Source organism: Pezoporus occidentalis, unplaced genomic scaffold, assembly GCF_034315485.1.
Source record: "Pezoporus occidentalis ecotype Australia unplaced genomic scaffold, CSIRO_AGI_Poc_V1 ctg7, whole genome shotgun sequence".
In the NCBI taxonomy this organism is placed as follows: domain Eukaryota; kingdom Metazoa; phylum Chordata; class Aves; order Psittaciformes; family Psittacidae; genus Pezoporus; species Pezoporus occidentalis.
The window spans coordinates 7,273,879-7,299,707 of NW_026916052.1; the positions used below are offsets into that span (position 1 = coordinate 7,273,879).

At 39.0% G+C, this 25,829-nt stretch overlaps 1 protein-coding gene across 3 annotated transcripts in view; it reads left to right on the top strand.

The window, feature by feature from the left end:
* The window catches only part of PRKN (parkin RBR E3 ubiquitin protein ligase), a 725,154-nt gene extending 699,616 nt beyond the window's left edge, over nucleotides 1-25,538 (top strand). For all 3 annotated transcript variants that reach the window (XM_062641870.1, XM_062641872.1, XM_062641871.1), the window contains 3 exons: nucleotides 6,320-6,406; nucleotides 19,536-19,653; nucleotides 23,518-25,538. In XM_062641870.1, coding sequence (XP_062497854.1) covers nucleotides 6,320-6,406; nucleotides 19,536-19,653; nucleotides 23,518-23,627 — 315 coding nt within the window. In that variant the 3' untranslated portion in view covers nucleotides 23,628-25,538. The remainder of the gene's footprint in view (nucleotides 1-6,319; nucleotides 6,407-19,535; nucleotides 19,654-23,517) is intronic.
* Nucleotides 25,539-25,829: the final 291 nt, after the last annotated feature.

The window sequence follows — 25,829 nt, forward strand, 5'->3', positions numbered from 1 at the left end:
TTTTATAACTGACAATTGGGAAAGTCACAAATCCTAAGTAAACATAGCTACTACGGATGGCAAATATACTGCTTTTAAAGTTTCTTGCTGTAAGCACAAGAAACACCAAAAGACAGGGTGTGCAGATGACAGTCTCACACTTGATGCTGGATATAACAAAATGCCAGAGGCAAAGTTAATCCAATACTCAGACATGTGGTTCACAGCAGTAACACAAGGATTGTGACGTTTGGCGGAGTGTGGGAGGTGGTTTTAATTGACTTTGAATGGATATAAGTATCATAATACATAGTTTCATGGTAAAAAATGCTTAGTCTGTGTGTATGGAGGTTTGAACTCTAGCTAAGAATCCAAATGCTCTCTTACTCAAAAGATACACTGTATGGTGAAAACTTTCCCGGTGAAATTTGGGGTTTGGGGGCTTTCTTAAAAAAAAAAATCTGTAGGTATGTGTCACTCACTATAACAATATAATGTTATAATTTGTACTTTGGAAAGTGAATTTAGAAGCTATATTTTGCTAATCAGAAACACTTTAAGAGATGCCTTTGAGTATTATGGGCAGTGCTATTCTGTATGTCACTTTCTAATAGCTTTGATTTCTCTTAGGTCATGCTTATATTTTCACTATAAATTGTTGCTCCAATCAGCAGCCTGTAGTTTGACTACAAAAGCTCATTTAGGATTGAAACTTGGTGCTTTATAATATTTAACATTTTCAAGGGTTTTTTTGACCAAGTGATCAAGTTGTCAGGTGAAAAGAAGGAATGTTTTGCCTTTCCAGTGTTTTGTTTATGTTACTATTTAATAAAACACTCTCCAGGTAAGAAAAATGTATTAGAAACATCCTGTTAGCCTGATGACAAAAACAAACAACTATACGTTTGCTGTATACAATATAAACATTGCTGGTTAGAGCTCACAGGAGCTTCTGTGTGATTGGTGACTCTCTATTTGCACTCCCCCATCATATTTTCATTTACACCTCCCCCCAGAAAAATAAAGGGCATGGAAATACTTTAGTGATTGCTTTTATTAGGCTAAGTCATGACCTTTTGAAACCGAGGTCTTGTTCTTTTGATGAATGACCTGGGATGAGCAGTGGGGACTCCAGTGTTTAAAAACTGGAAATCTCCCTTAAAGTGCTGCTGTGTGATCTTGGACAAGACTCTTTGGTGTGGATCCTCAATGGCATTTGTGTTTCCACATCAACTTAATTAAGATCCTCGAATTTTAGGGGTCTGTGGCCAAGGATTTCTCTGAATTAGGCTCCAGTCACTAAAACAGAAATAGTAGTATGTTGCTGTTTTACAGGAATACGGTGAGAGGGATGATGCTATGATGCTCTGGTGATCAAAGCCACGCCAAGTATCTTACAATGCTACATTATTTTGCTTTGATGTGCAATATATAACCAAACTGGTTTTGAAGACATAAAAACAAGTCTGTCTAGTTCTATGTATATCTTAGATTATACTTGGTTTCCCTTGTATTCTCTTTAGAATATACTGTAGCCTTTTGACATTACAGTAGCACTTAATGTGCATTTTCTGGCTGCTCATTAAATGATAAAATTAATAAGTCAGCTCTAGTTTATTTCACCCTTAGAATGAATTATGATTACAATGTAGTGTTCTTTTGGCTTGGTTTTAGACTTGATTTTAGAGGAAAGTGTGAGTAGAGGCATTGATTTCTTGAAGTACTTGCTTGCCTGAGAAGGCAGGATAAAGCTTGTATGCTACATTTTAAATGAAAGGTGAAAATATCTGTGTTGATTTTCTTTGTTTATATAGTCATTGTTTTGAGGAACCTTTGTGTCTCTTTCTGTACTAGTTTTGCAGTACTGGCAGAAAGCTTCAGTACTTACAGAGGTGTTGATCCTGCCTGCATTCAGTAGATTAAGAATTTGTGATTCACATCCATAGTGAAGGGTCCAGACAGACATCACTGAATGAGAAAAAAAGGTAGAAGAAAAGGTAGAAGAAAGAGAAGACAAAACAATCTTGATACGATTGCTAGTCAATATATTCTTAATGACAGCATGTCATATCAGAGGAAACGGATTTTATTCTATGATGAGATTACAGGTTTGATAAGAAAAAATAATTGTGAAAATCAATTTCATTTTTTGTAAGATTTCAAACTACAGAATGTTCTGATTAAGAAATCATCACCATAAGATATCAGTAAAAGGCTTTAGGGGGCTGGGTTCCAACTGATGTGTTTGGTGTCTGTGCAGCAGCATTGTCTCATCACTATCAGATGATACAGTATGGATGCCTCACTGAGCCATGGTTATGTGTTGAAAGAAAGATAATTTTAACAGTCATATTTTATGAGCACTACAGGGAGATATTATCAGAGATGAAAGTGCATCTTTCCTTGCCTGATATCTTTAATCTGGATGTGAATGTCTGTTTTGGAAGATACACTTTGGCCAAAACGTGTATAGTTTAGCTAATAGTAATAATTGTAGGAGTGAAGATGTGGCAGTCCAGATTTCAACATGGACTGCAGAAGCCTGGTAAGAAATCTGGGTATGTGCTTGAGTTCTTAGCTCACACTGAAGTACTTGCAGTGCACTTACAGTGATGCAGATTAAACCTTGGCTATGGATACCTCACAGCAATCTTGCCTTCATGCTGCTGTGTAGACACATGCAGGAAGGAGGTAAGGGTGAAAAAGAAAAGGAATCTCTGATTTGAGGAATAACTTTAAAATAATAGTAGGGAGCTCAAACTGGAAGCTTTGTATATGGATTCAGAATGGGAGTACTGTATTGAAGTTGGAAGAAAGATAATTTTGACAGTAATATTTTATGAGCACTATAGGGAGATACTATCAGAGACCAAAGAAGAGGCATTTGCAGTAGGCAAGAGGGAGAATGAGAGCTCTGGTGCTTAATCCAAGGGAAAGCAGATCTTTGAAATGCTGGGAAAAAGAAAATGACAAAATCTTGTTTCCAAAAGAGCAGCATAGCATGTAAATGACAAACTTGTTTTCCTTTCATCCAAAACAAAAACAAACAAACAAACAAAAAAATAAAGCTACATTCTGCTGCCACTCCCAAATTTAAAACACCATAAATAGGCCAGTCAGGAATAACTGAGTCTACAGCTTGGTTTCACTATCCTCATTTTTTTTTTGGCATCACTGTCGGCGCTGCAGATCTGTGGGGTTTGAATTCCATACTGCTGACCAGAGTTTGATCTGATTTTACCTGTTGTTTGAATGATCATAAACATGGGAGGATTTTAAAAACATGATCTGGATCCTTGTTGAGGTTTTAAATACCTCCTATTCTAAGATCACTTGGATTCAGGATTTCTGCTTAGGGCTGTAACATACATTTTTACAGATATTCAGAAGCCTGTAATAGCACACACACAGGTTATATTGATTTCCAGTGCCTAAATCCCTTAAAAGCTTTGGGGTTTTCCCTGCTAATCCTCTTTTTACTGCATAAACCTAGGGGATAGGTTTGAGACCTTTGGTATTTATTCTTTGTGTTGGTTGTTTCCAACTGAAGAATTTTTCAAGGGTAATGAAAGTAAGTATTAAATACACAATGACATAGAAAGTTTATATGCTGTTGATATTATCACAATAATCTGCCAGTCTTTTTTTTTTTTTTTGGTAAATGAAAGGAAAGTGTAACTATTATTAGTAATTACACTACTTATAGTAATTTTAAACATTTGCTAATATTAAATTTATGCAAAAGTCTTAAATCTTGACTGAACCACTTAAATCCTTTTTTTTTCTCCAAGGCCAAAATAAGTGTATTAATATTAATGAAGCCACAAAACACAAGTTGACTGACAGCATTTTTGCAGTTGCTGTATTTTATTACTGAAACTTTATTATATTTTTTATATCAGAATGTAAAAAATGAATAAAACTACCACAAACTGCTCTTTGCTGTGACATGCCTTTTCTTTATGATGCATGCTTTGCCATAAAAAGGGAGCGCTTACTGCATTTCTGTTGGGAGATGCCTATTTATTCTGACAAACTGATCAGCCTCCAGGGTGTTCTTTTGCCACAGAACTGATTTTACATCTCATCCATTTTCTAATAATATGTGAAAAGAGTATCCTGTTTCACTCCCCCCCCCCCAAAAAAAAAAAAAAATCAGGCTTTGTTTCATTACAAGGATGTGGCAAGCTCACTCATGGACTTACTTGCAGGATATACAGCTGTTAGTGAAAGGCCCAGTTATACACTCATGCATGCTTCTAGGACAGCAATCCTATGGGGAAAACATTGGTAATGTTGATCTTGAGGACTTTCCATTTTAAAGGCAAGTATAAAAAGTGGGCTCTATAATGAGAAAATGCGTTTCACATCTTTAAATAATACAGCATGAGTTTGTGAATTTTATTATTATAATAAATAGCAATGCCACATAAACTACATTGTGAGGCAGATGGAAACTGTTTGCAAAATATATGCCTGGAGGATGGTGGTGGTGGTGTTCTTTCTTCATTATTTTCCCCTTTTCAGTGTTTATGGAAGGTTTAAAATTGCACTTGTGTAGGAAAAGTGAGAGAGACTGGAGTGCAGAACGCAAGCTGAGGCATTGTGCGATAAGGCAGTGATAAAGCAAGTGTACACAAAATCCCTTCAGCCAGATGTGTTCATAAGGAAATAAAATCATGAAGGAAACAGAGAATAGGACAAATAGTAGGAAATACAGTTAAACCTGGCCATAACCTTATTTGTTAAAGGATAACAAGTCTTTGAGATATTCGGTATCCAGACAGCGAGTACCCCTCCTTATGCATTTGAGAAGTGTTTAACATAGCTGAAACTTTTGACTGCTAATGTAGTGCAAATTGTTATATTCATATGATGCTCTTTTACAATAATGCAGCCTCTCATACAACATACCTTACAAAAGTGCTTCCATTGTTAAGCTGTATTCTAACAAGCACAAGTGAATTAACAAATCCGTGTTACCTGAAGTAAAATAAAACGTTTTAAATCATTGTCAAAATAGTGGAGAGAAGGGACAAGAGAGCAAATAAGTGATTAGGTTTGATATCTCTGGAAGTTAGAACACTAACTCCACCCCTCTGCTCCCCATTTCTCTGACTTTCTGAAGAACAGAATCAATCCTTTCAGACTTGCACAATGCTCCTTTTCATAAAAGTGCAGTTTCTTTAGCATGACAGTGAAATATCATTTTCAGTGCTTCTTAGAAAAGTGACAGCTTGAAAGAGTTCAAAATGAAATTCCAACAGCTGGAATTTGTGGCAGACAAATGTTCTAGTGCCATGTCCTCCTGATATCCTTTATTCATTACATGTGAATGCAGCTTGTATCTAAAAATCAAGGCTGTTATATCAGTCTTGCTTATGACGGCAGTCAGAATGGCTTACCGCTGAGAGATCTTTCAGAGTCTGGAGTTGCATCAAGACAGTATAGCTTTAAAACAGCATAAGAGAAACCCATTTTACATTATTGACTTTTCTTCTTACCTGCAAGGACACAGAATTTAATGCAGCATTGATGGGTCAAAGATTTTGACGCATGTCAAGACAGGTATCTTCATTTTTGAGTTCAAAAAAAAAAGGCATCAATCTTGATACATATGAATCAGTTTAGGTGGCAGAAACAGCTCAGGCTGAGCTAGGGACAATTGGTTTACTCATCTGCAAAAGACATTACTTTTCAATGAAGCCTTAGATAAAGAACCATGCAATTTAAGGAAGATGAAACCAGAACAGTTGCTAGAAATGAAGTGTCTAGAAATAGTCACCTAAAACCTGTGTTAAGTAACCTATCATTGTGTTCCTTCTATGGATTTTTTTTTTAAACCATTCTATAAAAGTATAGATATCATTTTCTCAAGAATGGTATTTCATATGACCTATGTAAAGTCAAGTCAGCAATTGTTTTCCATAGAGAAATTATTTGTTTCAGAAATATGAATAGACTATTTCCATTAGCGAACACTATAAAGCAGAACTGCTTGTTTCAGCCAGCACCCTTTGTATAAACAGATTTTACGGTAGGAAAACCACACCCAGAAGTATCTAGTATGACTTTATGTCCCTAAATGGACCATGCAGCAAAATCTCATTTTTAATAATGGCATTTATGTTATTTCACCAATGAAATGTATAAAAATAACAGCAAATTGTTGTGTTAATGATCAGAGTATATAATAAGATGCACAATTAGGATGATTATGGGAATTTAATGGGATGACAAGGGCAAGAGATCATCTGCTGTATGACTCTTCGTGATTGTAACCCGCTGTCTATATCCCTAATGTGTTTTTATGACTTGCGTGCTTTGGTTTGTTTTCCAGTTTGTGTTCTGCCGTGAATGTAAAGAAGAGTACCATGAAGGGGAATGCAGCTCTCTCCTCAGCCTGCAGGGAGCTATCGCCCAGAAGGTAGGGATCCCACAACTCCTGATCATTATCCCTGGCCCAGCTAGAGTGACATTTGTCAAATAGGTCCTAATTATAATCCTAAGTAAAAGCAATGATATTCATGCTGAATTACTCCAGCCATCGGAGTTGCCAGATTGGCTTTGCAGTAGATTTCAGTCGCTTTGACTGATAGAGTAGCTGAGTTCTCTCAGGAATACACAGGCTCTGCCATCAGTTAGTAGAAAAAAAAGCTTTCCCAATGGGCTTTTGGGGTTGTCTCTATTCAATATGAATATGCTTGTGTTTCTGTAGCCTTGCTGCCTTTCAGCTTATTTTCAGTGAACCAGTCAGGAAATCATGTGGGTTTGGACTGAATAACTGGGGGTTTATATTGCCTATGCAGAAAATGCCAATAATTTATGTTTCAGCTTAGGGAAATAAAGAAATGGATTGCCTAGGCTGGAAGCTGTTAGATGATAATTACTCTAGGCTGCTCTATAATCTTGTAGCTTTTGTAGCTATTGCAGCTATATATAGACCTGGACAGGAAATAGTTTTTCTCTCCTGGCATTTCTCTTTGTTTGAGATTCAAGTTTCCCTGATCTCCATGGAAAATAAATCACAATCTTTCAGAGAGAGAGAGGGAGCAAAGAACAGAATGGGTTGCCCAGGGAAGTTGTGCATGCTCCGTCCCTGGCAGTGTTCCAGGCCAGGTTGGACAGAGCCTTGGGTGGCATGGTTTAGTGTGAGGTGTCCCTCCCCATGGCAGGGGGGTTGGAACTGGATGATCTTCAGGTCCTTTCCAGCCCTAACTATTCTATGATTCTAACAGGAGAGATACTCCATAAGTATCTCACAGCTTGATGCCCAGGATATGCACCTAGGAAGCAGAAAACTGATGTCTGGTATATTTGATGCTAAGAGGAAACTCAAATCCTGAGCCCCCACATAGTCCAATGTGGCAGACACAGGCTTGTGGGCAGGTGCTGATGGACTTTCATCTAGCCAGCTCTCAGCAAAGCATGTCCAGCTCCTGTCAGTGCCTGCAGGCACGCTCTATCTGAGGCAGACTTTTGGGGCCTCTCACTCTTTGACCACAGAGACTGGGGAGGGAGCTGGAGGCCTGTTGGAAATCTTTTTGCTGTGTGCTACTATGGGACAGTTCATTTTGCCATACTTTGGAGACACTGCATTAGGCTATGAGCTGTGTAGAGATTCTTCTCTTTACCCTTTCTTAGTGAAACTCTTCTAATATATAATAACAATTAGCACTCATTGAGGCAGAATTAAACAGCCTGTATCCTAGTAGTCAGGCTATCTACCTCTGCTGCCCTGAAACGTGTACTGTATGAGACCCAAAATCCATCTACTTTTCTAGCCTCTTGTGACTTGGTATTTAGATTTTGGTATTTATGTTTAGCAGCTATCGGCAAATTTGTATTCCATTAATTTGTGCAAACACCTTTTTTTGAAGCCATATATATACAAGGAGATTTGCAGGTTAACTAGCCTCTCTAAAGAAGTCTCCTTTTCTTTGCAGTAGACTGACAACAGTCTTCCAGCTCCTAGTCATATTTATGTAAAAACAACTTCAACAGAGACATTGAGAGATGCTTGAAGTACCCAAAAGCCTAGTAAAGTAAGAGACAAAGGCTCAATGCCTTACCTGAACTAAATAGAGCTAGAATTTGAATATATCTCAACAGGAACAGTGAGTCCTATTTATGCCTAAAGTTTTGCCTAGAGTACTGAAAGCCATCATGGAACCTTACAAATAAGTTCAACGGTGTTGGCTTTGTGGATATTAGTTTGTATAATTTCCATGCTCTATGGCAGAGATGTACGTGTGCCAGGAAAAATGAGAATACCATAGGAAGAAGTGGTTCATTTTAAATATTTGCATATTGTCTTAGCTTCTCCTGAATGACAGTGGAAGCCCTCCATCCATCTGGTCCAGGATCTCAGCACATGAATTGCACCCTGTTAGATCCGTTGACTCAGGGAAGTTAACCGATTTTGCTGTCTGAATGCAATGTTGACACCTTTGCTGATCCTGAAAAATTTCCTGTGCTCTCAAAGAGCTGTTCCAGAAGAGCAAACTGATAGTACCAGAATAAATCTTGCAACTATGCAAGCCAGTTCCCCAGTATGAACAAGACCATAAGTACCCAAAATTCATTCAGACTCCAGCATAATCTGAGGTTAAGAGACAGGTCAGCCTTCGTTTCCCAACTGAGAGCTGCACTAATTAAACTTCTCCACAAGATGGTGATGTGCCACTGAAAGAATGTTTTCCCTCACTTTCTCTAACCAGGCGAGCAAACTGAGGTAGCTAAACCAAGGCAAGCATAAAGATGCATGCAAATCATTCGTAGAACATATATGGAACACAGGGCATGTGTCTTCATCTCTCACTGGGATTAATTTAAACATTTATCCATCTGTGCTTTCAGCCTTTTTGTTCTGTTTGGCCACCCTGTGATAGATGCACAGCCCTGTGTGTCAGAGTTAACTTGCTGGTATTGCGCTGCTTGTTGAGGCAGTGAGAACGATTGTTTTATCTTTGACCGTCATCTGTTTCAAGGTGGGAATAACACACTTCCAGGGTTGTCTTCATCTCCTGTAGCTGCCTCCTCTCCATATTCTTTCCATATCATTTATTTTAGAAACAGATCTCATTGGTACAATTCCTTTCACTCGGATTTCAGGGTCAACAAGACACTCTGCCACCAAACTGTTCCTCTCCAAAACTGGTTCAGGATACATGATCTCATGAAAATACTTTCTATGAGAAAAATGCAGGTTTTACTTTAGCCTCTAGCAGCTATAGTAGTGAAAAGACTTTCTGTTGTCTTCACATTTCTGCAAATGCCTGCATGTCTCTAACATTCCCAGTATGAGAGGAAACACTGTGGGTAGGTCAAGGCCTAAATTAGCATTACAGAGATGCATCTGGTGGAGCATTAGGGGTGTGAAAGCACTGGAAGAGAAGACAAAAAGGAGTGGTGTGTGGAGGATCTGGGTAGCCAGGAGCTGATGGCAACTTGGAGAGAGGGAAGAGCTGTGGTGCCACTCAAAGCAGCCTGTGTGACCCATTTGGGAAGTCTTGGAGCAGGAAATCCCTCAGAAAGAGAAAGAGAGCCTGATACAGAAGCATTCAAGTGTCCATGAAGGCCAAGAGGTGATGGAGTGACTGTGACCTGTCAGAGTTGCTGTGAAAGCTTCAGAAAGAGGAAAAGGAAGAGAGAAGAAGGGGAGTAAGCCTGTTAAGCGACAGGGAACAATTATGAGAGTCTAGGAAGCAGGAATGGTGCTGGTGAAAGGGGCCTGTGCTTGGGTAGATATCAGAAGGACTAAGGAAAAAGCCTGAGGTCAAGAGTGGGGAGCAGAGCTGGTGGAATTGTGAAGGGAGGGAAGGCATCGGGGAAGGGAAAATGGAGTCAGTTGGCAGGAGGAAGAAAAAGAAACAAGAGGGATAAAGCAGGTACCACATGTGGTGCTTAAGGCTATTCGAAACCGAGGAGGCTGAACCTTATAATGGTGGGAAGCTAGAGGGTAATGCTTGCTGCCTGGGGCAGAAAAGGCAAACTCAGCAGCAGCCATGCAGAGAGGAGCCTAATTCTAAATACTAGCATATCATATTCTTTCCGGTCTATGCACAGATACTGCATGGTCCATTGGTGTGGACAGAATGTTCTCTTTCTATCAAAATGCCCACTTCTAGCTCTGATAGGCCATTGAAAGTTCATCTTAAGCATTTACTTACTGCTGCAGGGCTGATTATAACCCTTCTTAGTGTGAAACATGCATAATTTCAGGGAAAATAAAATGTTTCTGTGGCAATTCCAGTCGAGAAGCTTTCTTTTAAAACCACTGCAGCCTCTTGGAGCTGTTTGAAGTTTGGGATGAGAGAAGTAATCGTATTTGATGGATTAAAAGGCACAGTGTTCATGATGGAATCAATGACACTAAAGGTTACTCCATCCAGATTTAGGTTTAGAAATAACCACATAGTCCCTGCTACGTACACCACAAAACCAAGCTTCCTGGCCCCTTTTAACCTCACCCAGAGATAGTCTATGCTGGTGGGGAATCTAGCCATAAACCAGCTTCCTCTTTAAGTCCCCAGCTTAAAATTAGCCCGACTTTCCTAGCACAAAACCTTTGTAGACAGTTTGCTTTTTACCACAATAAGTAATGCATCTTCTTGCTCAGTAGCAACCGGACAACATATGACCACATTAGATTTGAACACATACAGAGTAGCTCCCAGGACAGTTTTGGTGCTGGGCATGTTGATAAGACATCTGCAAGGTAAACCATAATAGCGATAGCAATGACACTAATATAAAAGTAGTGCATATATAATAAGGACCACAGTGTGGGGCACAGAGACATAAATATTTGGGAAAAAAAGACACAAAATGGATAAAATGGGTTATAAAAAGGTATGTTTCAGAGATGGTTCTATGAAAAAAAATTTCCCCAGGAATGTTTAGCTGCTAATTATCTTGTTCTGCCAAGCCACTGAGTGTGTGATTATAAAACAGTAACAACTTTTTAGCAAGTTTGCTTTTTCAGAGGTTGCTGTGAATTAAGAGAATAAATATCATGGTAGATTTCTATAGTACAGCTGTGCACAAATCTCTCCAATTACCTGCATTCAAAAGCTTGAACCTAAAAGAACATCTAATGTCTAATTCATCATCCCACAAAACCAGTCTGGCAGTCTTTGTAGGACCAGATGTAAATCCAGTTCATCTCATTTGAGCAAACTCCGCAGTTAACCCTGGGACAGCAACAGCTGTAAATCTAAACTGGATTAAACATCCATGGTGGCTGAAGTCTTAAAACTTGCCCAGTGGTCTTTTCTGCTCCAGGATCTAACCCAAGCTCCTTAAAAATCCTCTCAGGCCATATCTAGTGCTAGTCCAAGCCTTAATTCCAGCCAGCTCTAGCAACCCTAGCCCTGAAAAATATGCAGTCCAGCAAAACCCATGCACCTTTAGCTGCTGATGCAGCTAAAAACTGTAGCAGTTTTTTTGGTGACAGGTTATAGAACAGGTTTTCTGAATTTCTGCCATTTTATTACATTGAAAATCGAAAATCTCATTACTTGCTAAAGGTCTTCAGACCAGGTTCATCCTATATGCAAAGTAAAAGATTCATTGTTAGTCTTATAGAAGTCTTAGAAAGGTAATTGAAGAACTATTTTTAATCCATTTACAATAACACTGGGTCTTATAGTTCAATTTATATATAGTTAAATTAATGGATATGCAAACTTTCTGGTAAAACCCATTTCTTTGGTGTTATGTTTAACCCTCCGCTGCCCCTCTGGGTCCGAGGCTCAATTCAGTCTGCGACGGCCTGGCATAGTGAATCCTTTACCAGGAAGAGAATAATGTTGATATTGATGTTTTATTTCCTTCTCACTGTATGATCTGTTCAGGGTCACTTTTATATGTAAACACAGTCCTTCACTGGTGTGCAGGTTGACTGGATCCAAATTTACTATCTATGGAATGTTCTGCCTAAGTCAGTTATGTCTTTGTTCTCTTTGTTATCCTTAAAGACTGTTTTACTGATTTCTAAAGGCTTCTTTTGGGTAACTAACCGCTGGAGTGTTGTTTATAGCACCAGGGCCTCCCATATTATCCTGTGCCTGTGCTTTCAAGGCCTCTGCTACCATCCCATGCCTTTACGCCTCTGCATGACTTTTTACTGTAGGGTCAGAGAGAGTTCATTCTGCCCGTAATACCTATATTTGTCCTTGCCATCTGTTAGTTACAAAAATACATGTAACATTGTTAAAACATGCAATTATAAAAATTATACAGGAGCAAAAGCAAAATAGGCAATAGTCACCTCGTAATTAGATAACTGCTGTCACTTGCTAAACCAAATCTCCAGGCAGGCCAAGAAAAGTCCACATAAAGCCTGATGGATCCTGAGGCCTGTGGTGCTGGTTTGGCGCAAAAGCTGTGGCCTCTTACAAGAAAGAGCAACAGCATTTTTACTAAGCCACAAAGCTACATGTTCTAAACCTTTGGTGTTATTTTACAGCTAGTGCTGTAAAATTTCAACGCCACTCCAAACCTGTGGGATGCTGCCTCTCCCAGCTGTAGCCCTAAGATGGAAGCCTTGGTCACCAAAATACCAAAACCTATCTCCAAATTTACCACCTTCAAATCAGACCTCAGCTGTTTGCTATTTGGGACCAAGTCCTTACAGTACTAACGTAGCTAAAACAGGATTCAGACAGTAACTTTGATTTTCTGCCACTGTCAGTGTAAAACGTATCCAGAACCCCTGTTAGCCTGGGAACCCATCAGACCAAATCAAAAGGAGTGCCGTGCCTCAGCAGAATCAGTGCAGGCTGATTCTGCTCATCAGCACATGCCACTGGGGCCCTGACTGCAACCCTAACCATAGTTTATGGTCTCAAACCTAACTCAGTCATGAGCCTTCAGGCAAACAATCAGCCCTGAAGCAGACCCATTTGATCACTTCCCAGAAATGCTTTTTTGCTGCACAGATGCAGCATAAAAGCACACCCGTATGTGTGCACACATCCAGGAAAGCCTGTCACATCACCTGGCATGCTGCTGAGTGCTTTTGTAATGTATTCCTCTAAAGCTCCCAGCTCACTTGGGCTGCAGGTGAGCCTCTAGCCCATCTTTCCCTCCCATTGCCTCACGTATGCAGGTCTTGAAGTTGCCAGTAGGTGGTATAAAATATAGAGTTATTACCTGCCAGGCTTCTTTATCCATCCACTAAACAGCATCTTGTCTAATCTCTTATGCCTGTAGGTTTCCAGCAAGCATGAAGGGTCTCTATGTGGGTGGCAGTTTGGTGTAGTTATATAGCAGAACATATTGGCCCACTGTAAGAACAAGATATTTCAAAATTTGATTTTAATGTGGAATTCCCAAAAAAGGTGCTTCCAAAATGTCCTTAGCTGAATGCTAAGACATGAAATATTTTCCAAACCTTCAGTAAAATCGGTCTTGGTGCAGTGTATTTCTTATAATGTTGCTGTGAAATTGAAATCTATGCAATGTGTATATTAAAGTGTAACAGAAAGCCATAATGCTGACAAAACTATGGAATTACTATGTGTCCCCTGACTTACTGTATGAAGGAAGCAGCAAGCTCCTTTTTGGCTTGAACCTTCAGTGAAAAGTGAGTTGTTAGGGAAAACATACATTATATTGTACTCCACAGTTACGTGACCTTCTGAATCAGTTCATGGCTGTCAGTGTTTTGTATATATGCTCTAAATATTGCAAATATCACTTTAAGAATTGTTCCTTCACTGTTTCGGCAAACTTTCCTTACTGCTTTTAGAACATCAAAACAGATGGTGAGGTATTGGAAATGGTGTACTACAGGCAAAAGCTAAAATGAGAAACACACAGCATTTGTATGGAAACTTCTTTCTCTACTCAAAAGAGAGGTGACATTAATCAAAATGATAAATAGTTAATGCTGACCACAAAAAACATTAATAATTTCTCTGCATTTTAGTGAAAGAAAAAGCTACTGAAGAGGTTCATCATATATAACATCTTTCAATGAGTCCTCAGTCACAGTATGAAATATGGAACATCTATTATTAGACCATTGATTTTTTTTCCATCAGATAAATTTAAAAAGTTAAATAAAACATGGCTGTAAAAAAATAATGGCTCACCTAGCTTGATTTCTAAAGTATCTTAAGCAGTTGTAAAAGAAAAGCTTGGGCATTTAGTACCTAGTATATTCACAATGTCAAGAACAGGACATTTCAACCCACAGATGCCTAATTAAAGGAGCAAGAAAAATAACTATAACCAGGAAATGTCCTGTAAAATTAATCTCTCTGTTATAAATAAAGATGCACCGGAGGAAATCTGAGAATAGGTCTTAACTTTCTGTCTAATGAGAAAGAGATGGGAACTATAAAGAGAGAATTCTAGAATTCCCATTTTGGGCAGCAATAAACTAAAAAGACTTGACAGGGTGCTGTTGTTTATGAGGTTAAGCTGACAGTCATTTGCAGCTTTTTTGCAATTTATGGGAGAAGGCACATCTTTACTCCACTCATGGAAAACAGTCCTACAAGAATGACCTGTATTAGATTAGATTTTCTGCTGTAGAGCAGTGTAAATTCAATATTCACAACTACCTGAATTTAATTCATGATGATATGAATGGCCCCAAGAGGCAGTGCGAGAACCTTGATGTACAGTGCCACCAAAACAGAGATCTCTGATTTTATTCTGTGGAAGTCTCTTTTGTTTGTATCAGACACAATACCATGTGTCTATCACTTTGATTTTAGCTAGTTGCTGCCATCAAAAAGTGACTTCTTTTTAATGGCAGAATTACCTAGGCACACCAGACAAATTGGCTAGCGCAAAGCTGCTTCATGTGAATTTAACTGCGTCCCTGTGGCACTGACACTTCTGTTTTCTGGGGAAACATATTCCCATTGGTAGATATTGTTCCTGTTCCTTATCTATAGACATATTTTAGTGTTTTAATTAGCCCAAAGCTTTCTCTAGACTAGAACATTAGTCCTATAGCTATGTACACCTCTGTGAGATTTTTACTCCTAAACAACTTCATTTAACCCAAAGTCCCTCCAATTTATCTAGTGCCCTAGACATCTGCTATTTTTACTCCCCACAACTGAAGCAAAAGACACCGCTAAACACAACAGGAGATTAATTCATGTGAACATGTTCACAAAACAGCCCCGTAGATACTGAGAAAACAAAGGAAATTCAAGTCTGACTGTCACCATCCCTCATGGATCAGGCTTCAACAGATGAAGCTGCTTTTGCTTAGAGCTCTAGCCCAAAATAATTAGTGGGCTGTGATAATCTAAGTATTATGGTGGGCTGAACATTGCTTTGTGTACAATGAATTATTCTTTGTTTTCCTTTCAATCATTTTCAAATATCCATAGTGATTCTCACATCCATGCTAGAAAATGAGTAATATGCTCTGTTTTGAACCTTTCTAGAATTCTGTATGTCACATAAAAAAAATCATCATTTTACACATTTCTTTCTTTTTTTTTTTTTTAATCTTACTTTTCCAAGGAAAATTAACTTAAACCAGAGCATTTCTGATCAAAAGAATAGGTATTTCTGATGTAAAGGAAGCTGCACTAGGATGCATTTTTGAAGTTATGCATGACCAGTTTTGCTTATCAGAAAGAAATTAAGCACCAAGAGCAAAGAAGCAGAAGTCTAGAAATTACATGTACTAAAGCTAAACACAGCATAATGTTAACAGCTTCATATTCTATTCTGAATCAAGGGTCTTCAGTTTTCAGATATTTTCTATGCTAGGTAAAATAAGCATGATCATAAAAAGGTGTGCTTATATATTGCATTATATTCTGCAGTAGATATTGGATTTAAACATTATATATCTAATACTTCCAGAACAGAACTTTTTCCATCATTCTTTTATCTAGATGGTGCTACTGTAAAGGTGGTGAGGCATTGGAATGGGTTGCCAAAAGAAGTTGTGAATGCGCCATCCCTGGTGGTGTTCAAGGCCAGGTTGGTCAGAGCCTTGGGTGCCATGGTTTAGTGTGAGGTGTCCCTGCTCATGGCAGGGGGGTTGGAACTAGATGATCTTAAGGTCCTTTCCAACCTTAAGTATTCTATAATTCTACTTAGTAGCTGACTCTGAACACATACTTGGTTTACTTTATGTAGTTCTACCGACAAGTTGATGTGTCCACTATTACCTGAATGAGATGCTGCTTTAAGGACACTTTATTTCTGTTTCAAGATGCTTTCTGTCTCTGTAAGACTCTTTCCAGTACTCACTGGTATTGATTAACTCCATAAAAAGCTTTTCATGTACATGTTCTTGTATTGCTGCATGGTGCTCAGCAGTCTCTCTGATCTCTTTATCCCTGTTAACTTTTCCAAAGGACTCAGCGTAGAAACAGAAGTAACTCTATGCCCTTCAGTGTGACCCAGAGATAGCAAGACAGACTTTTTCCACTGTCTCACTCAAGGAATATTGCAGAGGGGATGTTGAATAATGCTTGCAACAGCTTTTACTGTAGCTTGCTGTTATTTTGGGGCATTCATTCCTGGTCATAATGTGCAGCATAGTTAAGCATTAAAAAAAAAAATAATTCATAAAGCGGCATGGGTAGAATCTAGTAGCTTTTCACTACTAGGGCAAACATTTTGTAGTAATTGGGGAACATATTGTGTGAGGTCAGTGTCACACGTGATTAAAGTATTCTCTCCCTGGCAAACTGATGTGCATCTCTGAACGTCCTACCCAAGATCAGGAGGCCAAATAAACTGAGCCACCTCTGCTTGATAAACCTGCTCTATTACCTAGGCCATTATCAAATAAGAGACTAGATTTGCTATCTTAGGGTGAAAGAATGTGATTTAAGTAGATACTGGTAATGGAGAACAGCCTTTCCTTTATTGTTTGAGGAAAAAATGCAGATAAATCTATGTGTGCTTGCAGCGATTGTATGTGGAGCGCTAAATAAAGCACATGAACACTGGAGGCTCATAGATCAGTATGGTGTGATTTCTTTACTGAATCAGGACTCCATCACTGTACTACTCTGCATTTGCTTCCTGTAGCAGGAAGTTTTTAACTTAGCATTCAGCAGCTTTGGGCTCAGGAGGGACATTTCAGCTCTAACGGGCTGAAAACATCATGCTGCTGCATCTAGTTCATGCTAGAATTTTTGCAATGGAAAATATTGATATAATAATTGACTGCTGTTTCAGCAATTTGTTCTTTCTTGGTGAATTGCATACGAGTGTTTTGAAGTTGTTTATTTTAGTTCTTCCTAAGCTTTTACAAGTTTGCATTTGTTTTCAGAACTAAAATCAAGTATCTATACAAATCAAATTAGCAATTTGGCATGTGACATTTTCCTCACTCTCATTTGCTATTAGGGCACAACAAAGACAAGAAGATGGAGAAAAAGTGTGTTTCCAAGTGCTGAACCACACAGTTTGGATTTGGACTATTTGAGAGAAACAGAGCCACTGTGAACCTCTTTTGGGTTGACTACAACCTAAAAATAGTTCTGGTCTCATATAGCTATTATTCTGAAAAGAATAGCAAAGATTTATCACTGCTATACTGATTTTCATCTTGAATCATCTGTATAGATGTTAAGCAATTAATTCCCATCACAATGAGATCAAATTAACGTCAACTTCATTCTGTCACTGCGCAAACTGAGGCCCAGGTCAGGTGTTCCCCACTCTCCCCGTATTGTGTTCAGGACTCTCTGAGTTATCTCAGATTGCTTACTAAAGTCATCCTTTAAGATCAAGGTGTTGCAAGATCAATACTAGATAATGTTCTTTGCTATTAGCCTGAGCTGCTTTTTCTATTTCCCAGAACTTACTAATGTGATGTTGTATAGAGGTCATCCTTTTGCCAAACTGCTGAATAATCCAGCAGGGAGCAGAGCCGAGTTCCCTCTCCAGATGCAGAAAAACAAAAGTAAAAGTCACTTCTAAGGATACAGATGAGAAGACTATGTTCACTTTTGTCCCCTCGACATCAAAAATAACAGCAAGTTGGAGAATATTAAGTGAGGAGCAACAAAAGCAATTCAAGGTGTGAGGAGATGGATGTTGGTAGTAAAATAAAAAAAAAAATACCATTGTTGAGATTTTCTGATTAAAAAGGCTTGGGGTTGTGGTTTTTGTGGGTTTGGGGTTTTGTTTTGATTTGTTTTCTTTTGTTTTGTTTTTAATGCACCTTGCAATGGCCACCAGATGAGCTGGAAATTAGTTTCTGCAGATATCGTTCTTTGTTATTCCATTTTAACTCAGGTGACTTCAGCTAAGAAATAAAATCTAGGTCTTACTCACTGACACTGCAACAACTCATAGGTTTTATCTAAGTAAAACCTCTACTAGCTGAGCAGAAATCAAGCAGTAATGATTGTGCTGCATGTTTCAAAACTGGGCCAGTTTTATTTTTCTGTCTTGATAGAAATAAATATATTTAAAATATCCATGTACAGCCTACAAGTATGTTGAAGATATACACAAAGAAGTTAGGGGAATTTTTGCAAATGATGTAATTTAGTTTAAGCTCATTATTTTCCCACATGCTCAAAAAAAAAAAAACAACAAACCACACCATGAATGGACAGAGCAGAACTTCAAGGCTGGGACCTACATACATTGTTTACAGCTGCTATTCACGTAGTTACCAACCTTGTGTGATATAAATGACCCTAGGCACTGCCATCTCCTTTGTCCTTGTACTACCATTTTAGGTAGGAAATTGCCAAGTAGGACACTTGTGTAGATTACATAATTTTGTCCCAGTCATAAATAGGACAAACACAGGAGTCCCTTTTAAAACCCTCTTCATGATGACTTTTTTCATCTGTGTCGCTCTATCTGTGGAGCTACTTGCTTTCATTGTTCACTAGGGTTGGGTGTTTTTACTTTTTCTCCAAATTTTTTTGTGTTTCTTCTTTGTGCCTCTTAAGGCCTCTTAAATTTGTATGGATTTATGTTTGAATGACATTTAGACCTCTGGAACAAAGGATTATGCTTTATTATGAAAAAGAGTTTCCTTCCGGGGACCCCACCATTTTGTGTTACCAAGTGTTTCATAGCCATGATGTTTTGGCCTTCCTTGCAAGGAGGGCTTTAATTCCTGAAGCAGAATCAAACCTGTGGTGTTAACATGTCACACCTCAGCTGGGTTCATCTGACTCCTGCTTCTCTTTGCCTTCTGCTTTACCTGTCTTTGTGCATTTGCAGCATGGCTTAATGCCTTCTGTGTCCTCCTGTGGGCTCTGCCTTCCACTCGGGGCAGGGAGCAGGGTGGAGGAAGCAGCCTGTGCTGCAGCTGGATGCAAGAAGGACCCCTGGGATGGCACATGCTCCAGCTGCAGCATCTCCTCCCACCATCCTGCAGCCCTGGATCTAACCCAATACACTGGGAGAAAAGAAGTTTGCATTTTGAAGCAAAGTTCTGCATCTCTCAACAAGTCCAACCTACCTGGCCTGGCAATCACTCCTGTCTGTTTCTCATGGATAGATAGTTATTGCTTCAATGTAGATATCATGTCCCGGTACAGCCTTTCAGTGTTGTGCCCACAGGTGGTTTTTTTCGCTCTTTGCAGGGATATGTAGTTGATGAACATGCAGCCATGCAAGCTCGATGGGAAGAGGCATCTAGAGAAACAATCAAGAAGACAACTAAGCCATGCCCCAACTGCAATATTCCAGTAGAGAAAAACGGTAAATTTATTAGATATTTCATTCTTAACTATCTTTTAAAATTCTTTTTATAATATCAATGTATGAATGTTCATATGTACACACGCACACTATTATTCCAAAGAATGCCTGTCACTTTAACTAAACTATCTTGAAATCACTACATCTAAATCACGTAGTTCTAAAGCCACTACTTAAGCCTCACAAAATGTCCTCTGTTTTATAGCTAAGGAAAATGAGGCATTAGAGAGACACTGGATGTAGCATTCATATGACTGAATATTCATCTAGTTGTCTAGATTTTTCATTGTCACTGTAAAACATAGACATTTGTAGGGTAAAACTCATCTCACAATGAAACAGAATGCACGTCTAGTGTAGGCCATAAGAATTGCACCTAAAAGTGGGGTGTGATAATTAGTCCTGCTGCGGAATTCTACACAGTATATAGCTGAGTTTAGATGAGATTAATCTCAACCCAGTGACATGCCCATAGTAGAAGAACAAGTTAGAGGAAGAAACATGAACTCTGCCAAACTGATTGCACTAGTCAATGCTTACTATGTAGGAACGTAAGCAATCTACTGGCACTTGGGTGGTTAAAATGGGGAAAAGGAACCCTAAAGGTTCATACTGTTCCAAAATTTAATTGTATTTATGTTAATTAAAATATACCCAAATTATTGCCTATATATAATGGAAATATTAAGTATGGAGGATGCCTCTCAGTTTTGTGGCATTTACTCCAGTGGGATGCTGAAAACACCAAGTAAGACACTGTAAACTGCAAGAACACTTCAAATAGTGATACCACAGTAATATTACTGAGGAAGAAATAGGACAAAATCCTGAGATCTAGGGTTTGATGAAAGAAGAGAAGGCAGTTGGCAGATGGAAAGTGGGAGACTTCTTCAAGCACAAGAAGCAGAAGGAAAGAAAGCATGAATTCAAGAGTGGGAAGGTGAGACAAGATTTGGCAAAGTGTAGAGAGCAAGGTAGGCAGCAGAGGAGAGATAACAGAGGGGTAGGTCAAAAAAATTACTTACAGGCTTGTAAAACAGGCTGGAAAACAGAAGTTGAACTGGATTAGAAACAGGCAAATAATAATCCTGAGTTTTCATACTTAACAGTTTGTGTGCAGCCAAATAAAAAAGACTTCTGGACAGACTTGAGGCAGTACTTTACCTTCCCTTGGACTCTACTACAAAATCTTTACTGTTAAATTTCAGGAGGTTGTCACTTGTCACAAACAGGATATCCCTATTTGACACCATTTACACAACTCCCACTAATGTTCAGAGAAGTTGCTTGTAAAATCCCCAGTGTATCAAAAAGGAAATAAAGGCCATTATACTTTTTATCTTTGAAAGAAAATATTTACTGAAAACGGATAATGAGCAGGAAAAGACCTTTGCTTGCTTATACCCTGATCCATGTCAGAACAATGCCTCATAATGCAAAATGCCAAAGCCACAACAGTTTCAACACAATGGAATCAGTCGATTGTGCTGCCATTTAGAGTGACCTTGACAGACTGGGAAATGGGCTGAGAGAAACCTCATGAAGTTCAATAAAGGGAAATGTACCAGTACAGGTTAAGGGCCAAAAGGATGGAAAGCACCTGAGTGTCCTGGTGGACTGCATGTTGGACATGAGCCAGCAACATGCCTTTACAGCAAAGGTGGCCAGCAGCACCATGCAGGAAGAGCATGACCAGCAGCAGGTCAGGGAGACACATCTACAGTGGTGGATCCAGTTCTGGGCTTCCCTGTACACAGACTGGAGTGAGTCCAATGGAAGGTTACAAAGTTGAAAAAAAGGACTGCAGAAATACCTGATGTGGGGAGCAAAGAAGACAGAGCCAAACTTTTCTCAGTGGTGCCCACTAAAAGGACAGAAGGCAATGGGCACAAACTGAAATGCAGGAAATTTCACTTAAACATAAGTAAATGCTTTTACCATGTGGGTGATTGAAGGCTGGAACAGATACCCCAGAAAGTGTCTCCATTCTAGGATATTTAAAACTCACTGCATGCAACCTTGATAGCCCTTCTTTTGTTGTCTCTGCTTTGAGCAGTGGGGTTTGGACTGGATGATCTCTAAAGTCACCTTTCCCACTTCAGTGATTCTGTGATCTTGCGAATTAAGGAGTGAAGCTTAAAAAGTGCAGTGCTTGCTTTCTTCTCTGGTCATGGGTACTGCACGTGCCACCTTCTAGGCTGACATTTGTCAGCTGAAAGGATCACCTCACTCCTGCCTAAGTACAGCAGGTGTCAAGAGGCTGACAACTGTACACTGTCTTCCAGCAGTCCTCATTTGGGAGGAGTACACTGAGTCCACACAAAAGAATAATTGTGTCTTCACTCCCCAAATGCTTCTGTGGACACTGTCTTTTACAAGGGACGGTGACGATGCCAATAACTTTTCTGTAATAGCCTATATTTCTCTATGTCAATAACTTTTCTATAATAGCCTGTATAGCTATAGGCATTGTAGAATACTTCAGTACACCAATAACATTTCTGTATTAGCCAAAGTGAAAAAGTGAAACACTTTCCCACTCTGAGTGAGTTTAAACACCCATCCATATCTCTCAGAGGACCGCTGTACCCACAAAGCTGTAAGCCATGCTGCTTGAGGCACTCTCCACTCTTACTGCTGATCTCAACTGCCATGTAGCAGAGAATAACATGATTTATGTAGTTTAGCAGGTAGAGCACGTATTTGACCACAAGGTACCCACAGGTCTCAGTCCTGCACCAGGACTGAGACGTATTTTACCCAGTGATTGCTTAATACAAATCAGAAGAGAAGATTGGACCTAAACCATAAGTAAAGTGTGACATGGAGGCTGGCCATTGGTACGCTTACATTTAAATAAGATAAAAATGTCTGGTGAATTGCATCTCTTAAAAAAAGATATAAATAGTTAAATAGACCATGCCATCACAGCTAGTTTTCTCTTTCTGTCAAATGAAGCAGACAGGCCTATTTTAACAGACCAGTTCTTGTGTCTCCTGTTGTTTTTACCTTCTGAGGATCCTTCTGGATTGGTATTTATAAAAATGGTGGTGTAAGGGTAACAGGTCATACAGTCAGGAACAAGCACTCCCTGTACCTCCTATCACCATCTGGAGTCAAACCAAGATGACATTTCAGCATTTCTTCATACTCTATGCTTTTCTTTCAGTTTGAATTAGACAAGACATCTCTTTGTGTGGTAAGCAACATAATTTCCATTTGAAGTATATTTCTGTAATGACATTTGACAATGTTAATGTTTTATATATTACAAGATAAACATTTGATCAAGGTTGTGGGCAGAGATTAAAGCCGCTCTCACAGTATGGGCAAGTAAGAAATTCAGCACACAGGAAACACACGATCAAAAGACTGCTTCAGATACTAAGAAGGTCAAATCAACTTAAATTACTACTGTCATTTTGATATAATCAGAAGTCAGCCACCAAATTCTGTATCTCCTGATTTACTCTCTGCAAATCCCTAAATTGTTGAATCCAATTTCAAAAAAGAATTGCATTTTGTTCGCCTTCTGGCTCACAGCTGGACTAAGGTAGAGTATCCTTGAGGAGACACCTCCATGTCTGCTTTCAGAGGCCACAGACTGTCATCTCTTTTTGCTGACCCTAGTACAGTTATTTCTAATTTCCTCCTACTCCTGCAGTCCCTTAAGGGAGACCAACACATTACACCCCAATATGAAATGGAGTAGCAAGTTTTAGAAAGCTCAGGAAAAATATTCTTCAGGTTTGTACTTCTCTTTTATTAAACATTCTACTTAGTTAATAAATGAGCACCTAAGAAAGTTGATTTTCACACCGATAATTCTCAATTAAATTATCTAATTCTGTTGCTGTTTTGCAGGTGGCTGCATGCACATGAAATGTCCTCGCCCTCAGTGTAGATTTGAGTGGTGCTGGAACTGTGGCCTGGAGTGGAACAGAACCTGCATGGGAGATCACTGGTTTGAGTAGTGGTGCTGAGGCCAGCCTGTGTTGCTGCGTAAAGCTTGTTTTCATCAGGGCAAACTTCTGAACCCCTTGCTTAAACAAAATTACCAGTGGTTTCAGGGTCACAGAGTTCAGAAGTTGGCCAAGTTTTTTGGTTTTTGCTTTCTTGCACATGCAATCATACCAAAATCGCATTGAAGTTTTTAAATCCACTAAGTAAAAAGAGTAACTGTTTTAATGGACAAACTTGCCCATTGTAGTACAAAGAGGGGTAAACTACACCTTTCTGGACTTACACAGTCTGTCTCATGGAGAGCAGACAAAGTTCCATTAGGAACTTTGCTTGACATTTACAGTTAGGAATCAACAACTCTTGCAAGAGACAGCAGCCTGTATATGTGTGTGTGAGTGTGTGTGTGTCAGCGGGGTTGGAGAGTGTCCCCTGCATGAGCTGTTTTGTCTTTGCCCACTCCTTTGCTCATTCAGCACGGTTTTTGATTTTGAGGCAATATTTCTTAACAGCTCTTTTGGCACAGGGAAGACTGTGGCTCTTCAGTGTTTTCTCAGGGTTCCTTCCTAATTTTAACAGGGTTCCTTCTGTAGGGGTCTTGCTTTCTAGCCAAATTCTAACAGAACATCCAGCTTTATGCAATATTTGTGCTTGTGTATTTCTAACACACCACACGAAACCTGCCTACATATTCAGTACAGACTTTGTTACCATTGGAAGACTAACTAAGGATGCAGTTTCAGTTCTAACCATGACCATTGTTGCAGTGGTTCTGATTAAGTGTTGTGCTTACAGCAGTACTTTGGACATGGCAAGGGGAGGCAGGACTTCTCAGGGGTTTTCCCTACCATCATTCTCCAAGTAGAATATGGTTGTATTTCTGAAAATACATTCACAGCTAAATACATTCACTGAGGGGCAGAAAGACATCTTTCATTTTACAATGTTAACACAGTAAGTAAAGCTTACTAGCATTTCCAAGCCTGAACAATCTTACTGTTTTACGTGCTTTACACACTGTCTATTCTGAAATGAAATGGGTACTGTCCATATCCAACATGCCACTAAGGATTTGCACAATTCAGTTTTGAAAAACAAACAAACAAAGAAAAAGACAACACAATAAATGCAGTGGTCAAAATGTTAAACTTTGTTTCCTTTTTCATTTGAATAAAAAGTGAGTACAAAGATGTTGGTCATGTATTTCATTGACTGATTTGAACTCCCAGCTAAGAAACTAGCCCTTTGATTAAAACATACTATTAGCACACAATGAAGTCCAGGGCCATGGACTTCTTTTATCAACTTTGAATTAATATTTTATATGGCATGACGGTAGAGTCCTGAAAATACGGATGTGCCTGGTATCACTCAGTGCAGAGCAAGAAGCTTGAGGTATAAGGAAGTCCAGGCTTACTACAAAAATGTCCAGTTGCAAAGAAGTGGAGTATTCGACTATGTCAGCTAGGAGTGACATTAAAAGTCTGAGGAAACAAAAGGATGAAGGCATGAGGTACCAAAAATGAGAGAGTGATCAGGCAGAATTAAGAAAATGAGAGGAAAGAAAGTGACAATGAGAGGACAATGGCCATTTCTTAAAGGTCATTTTCCTTTTTGGCACTGGTGAGCTAATATGTATGCAGAAGTGGCTAGCTACATTAAAGTGCAGGGATGCAACAGAATGACTCAATCAATGTAGCTCATTTAAGTACATTATCTTAATGGCAGTATTTTACTGTGAGCCCTGATTATTTCATGGTTCGATTTCTTATACCTGGGTCTATTTTATAATTTATATGGCTTGTTGCCAACAGGCTAGGGACATAATCACAATGCTTAATTTTACTTTGATAGCGTGTTACTTAGGAGCTCATCACTATATTTCATATCCACAAACACTGGGAATAAAAGAAGTCTGAATCTTTGTTTTTGTGTGTGTGTGTGTTTATGTCTGTCTGATTGAGGAAGAAAAACTTGTTCACTGTAAGGCAGTTTCACTGGGTTAAAGACTGCCCTAACAAGTCAATGTTTTAATCGTCATGTAGAAAAATGTAATTTATGCCCCTGGATCAAGGTCCATTGAAGTCAATGGACTATAGATCAGCTCCTGTATTTCTTTCTGGCCTGAAAAGGGTATGGTAGGTGTGATTCATAAGGCTAGACTAGAAACATCTCTTTCTTAGGAAGAACTTGTCAGAGAATGGGATTATGAGCAT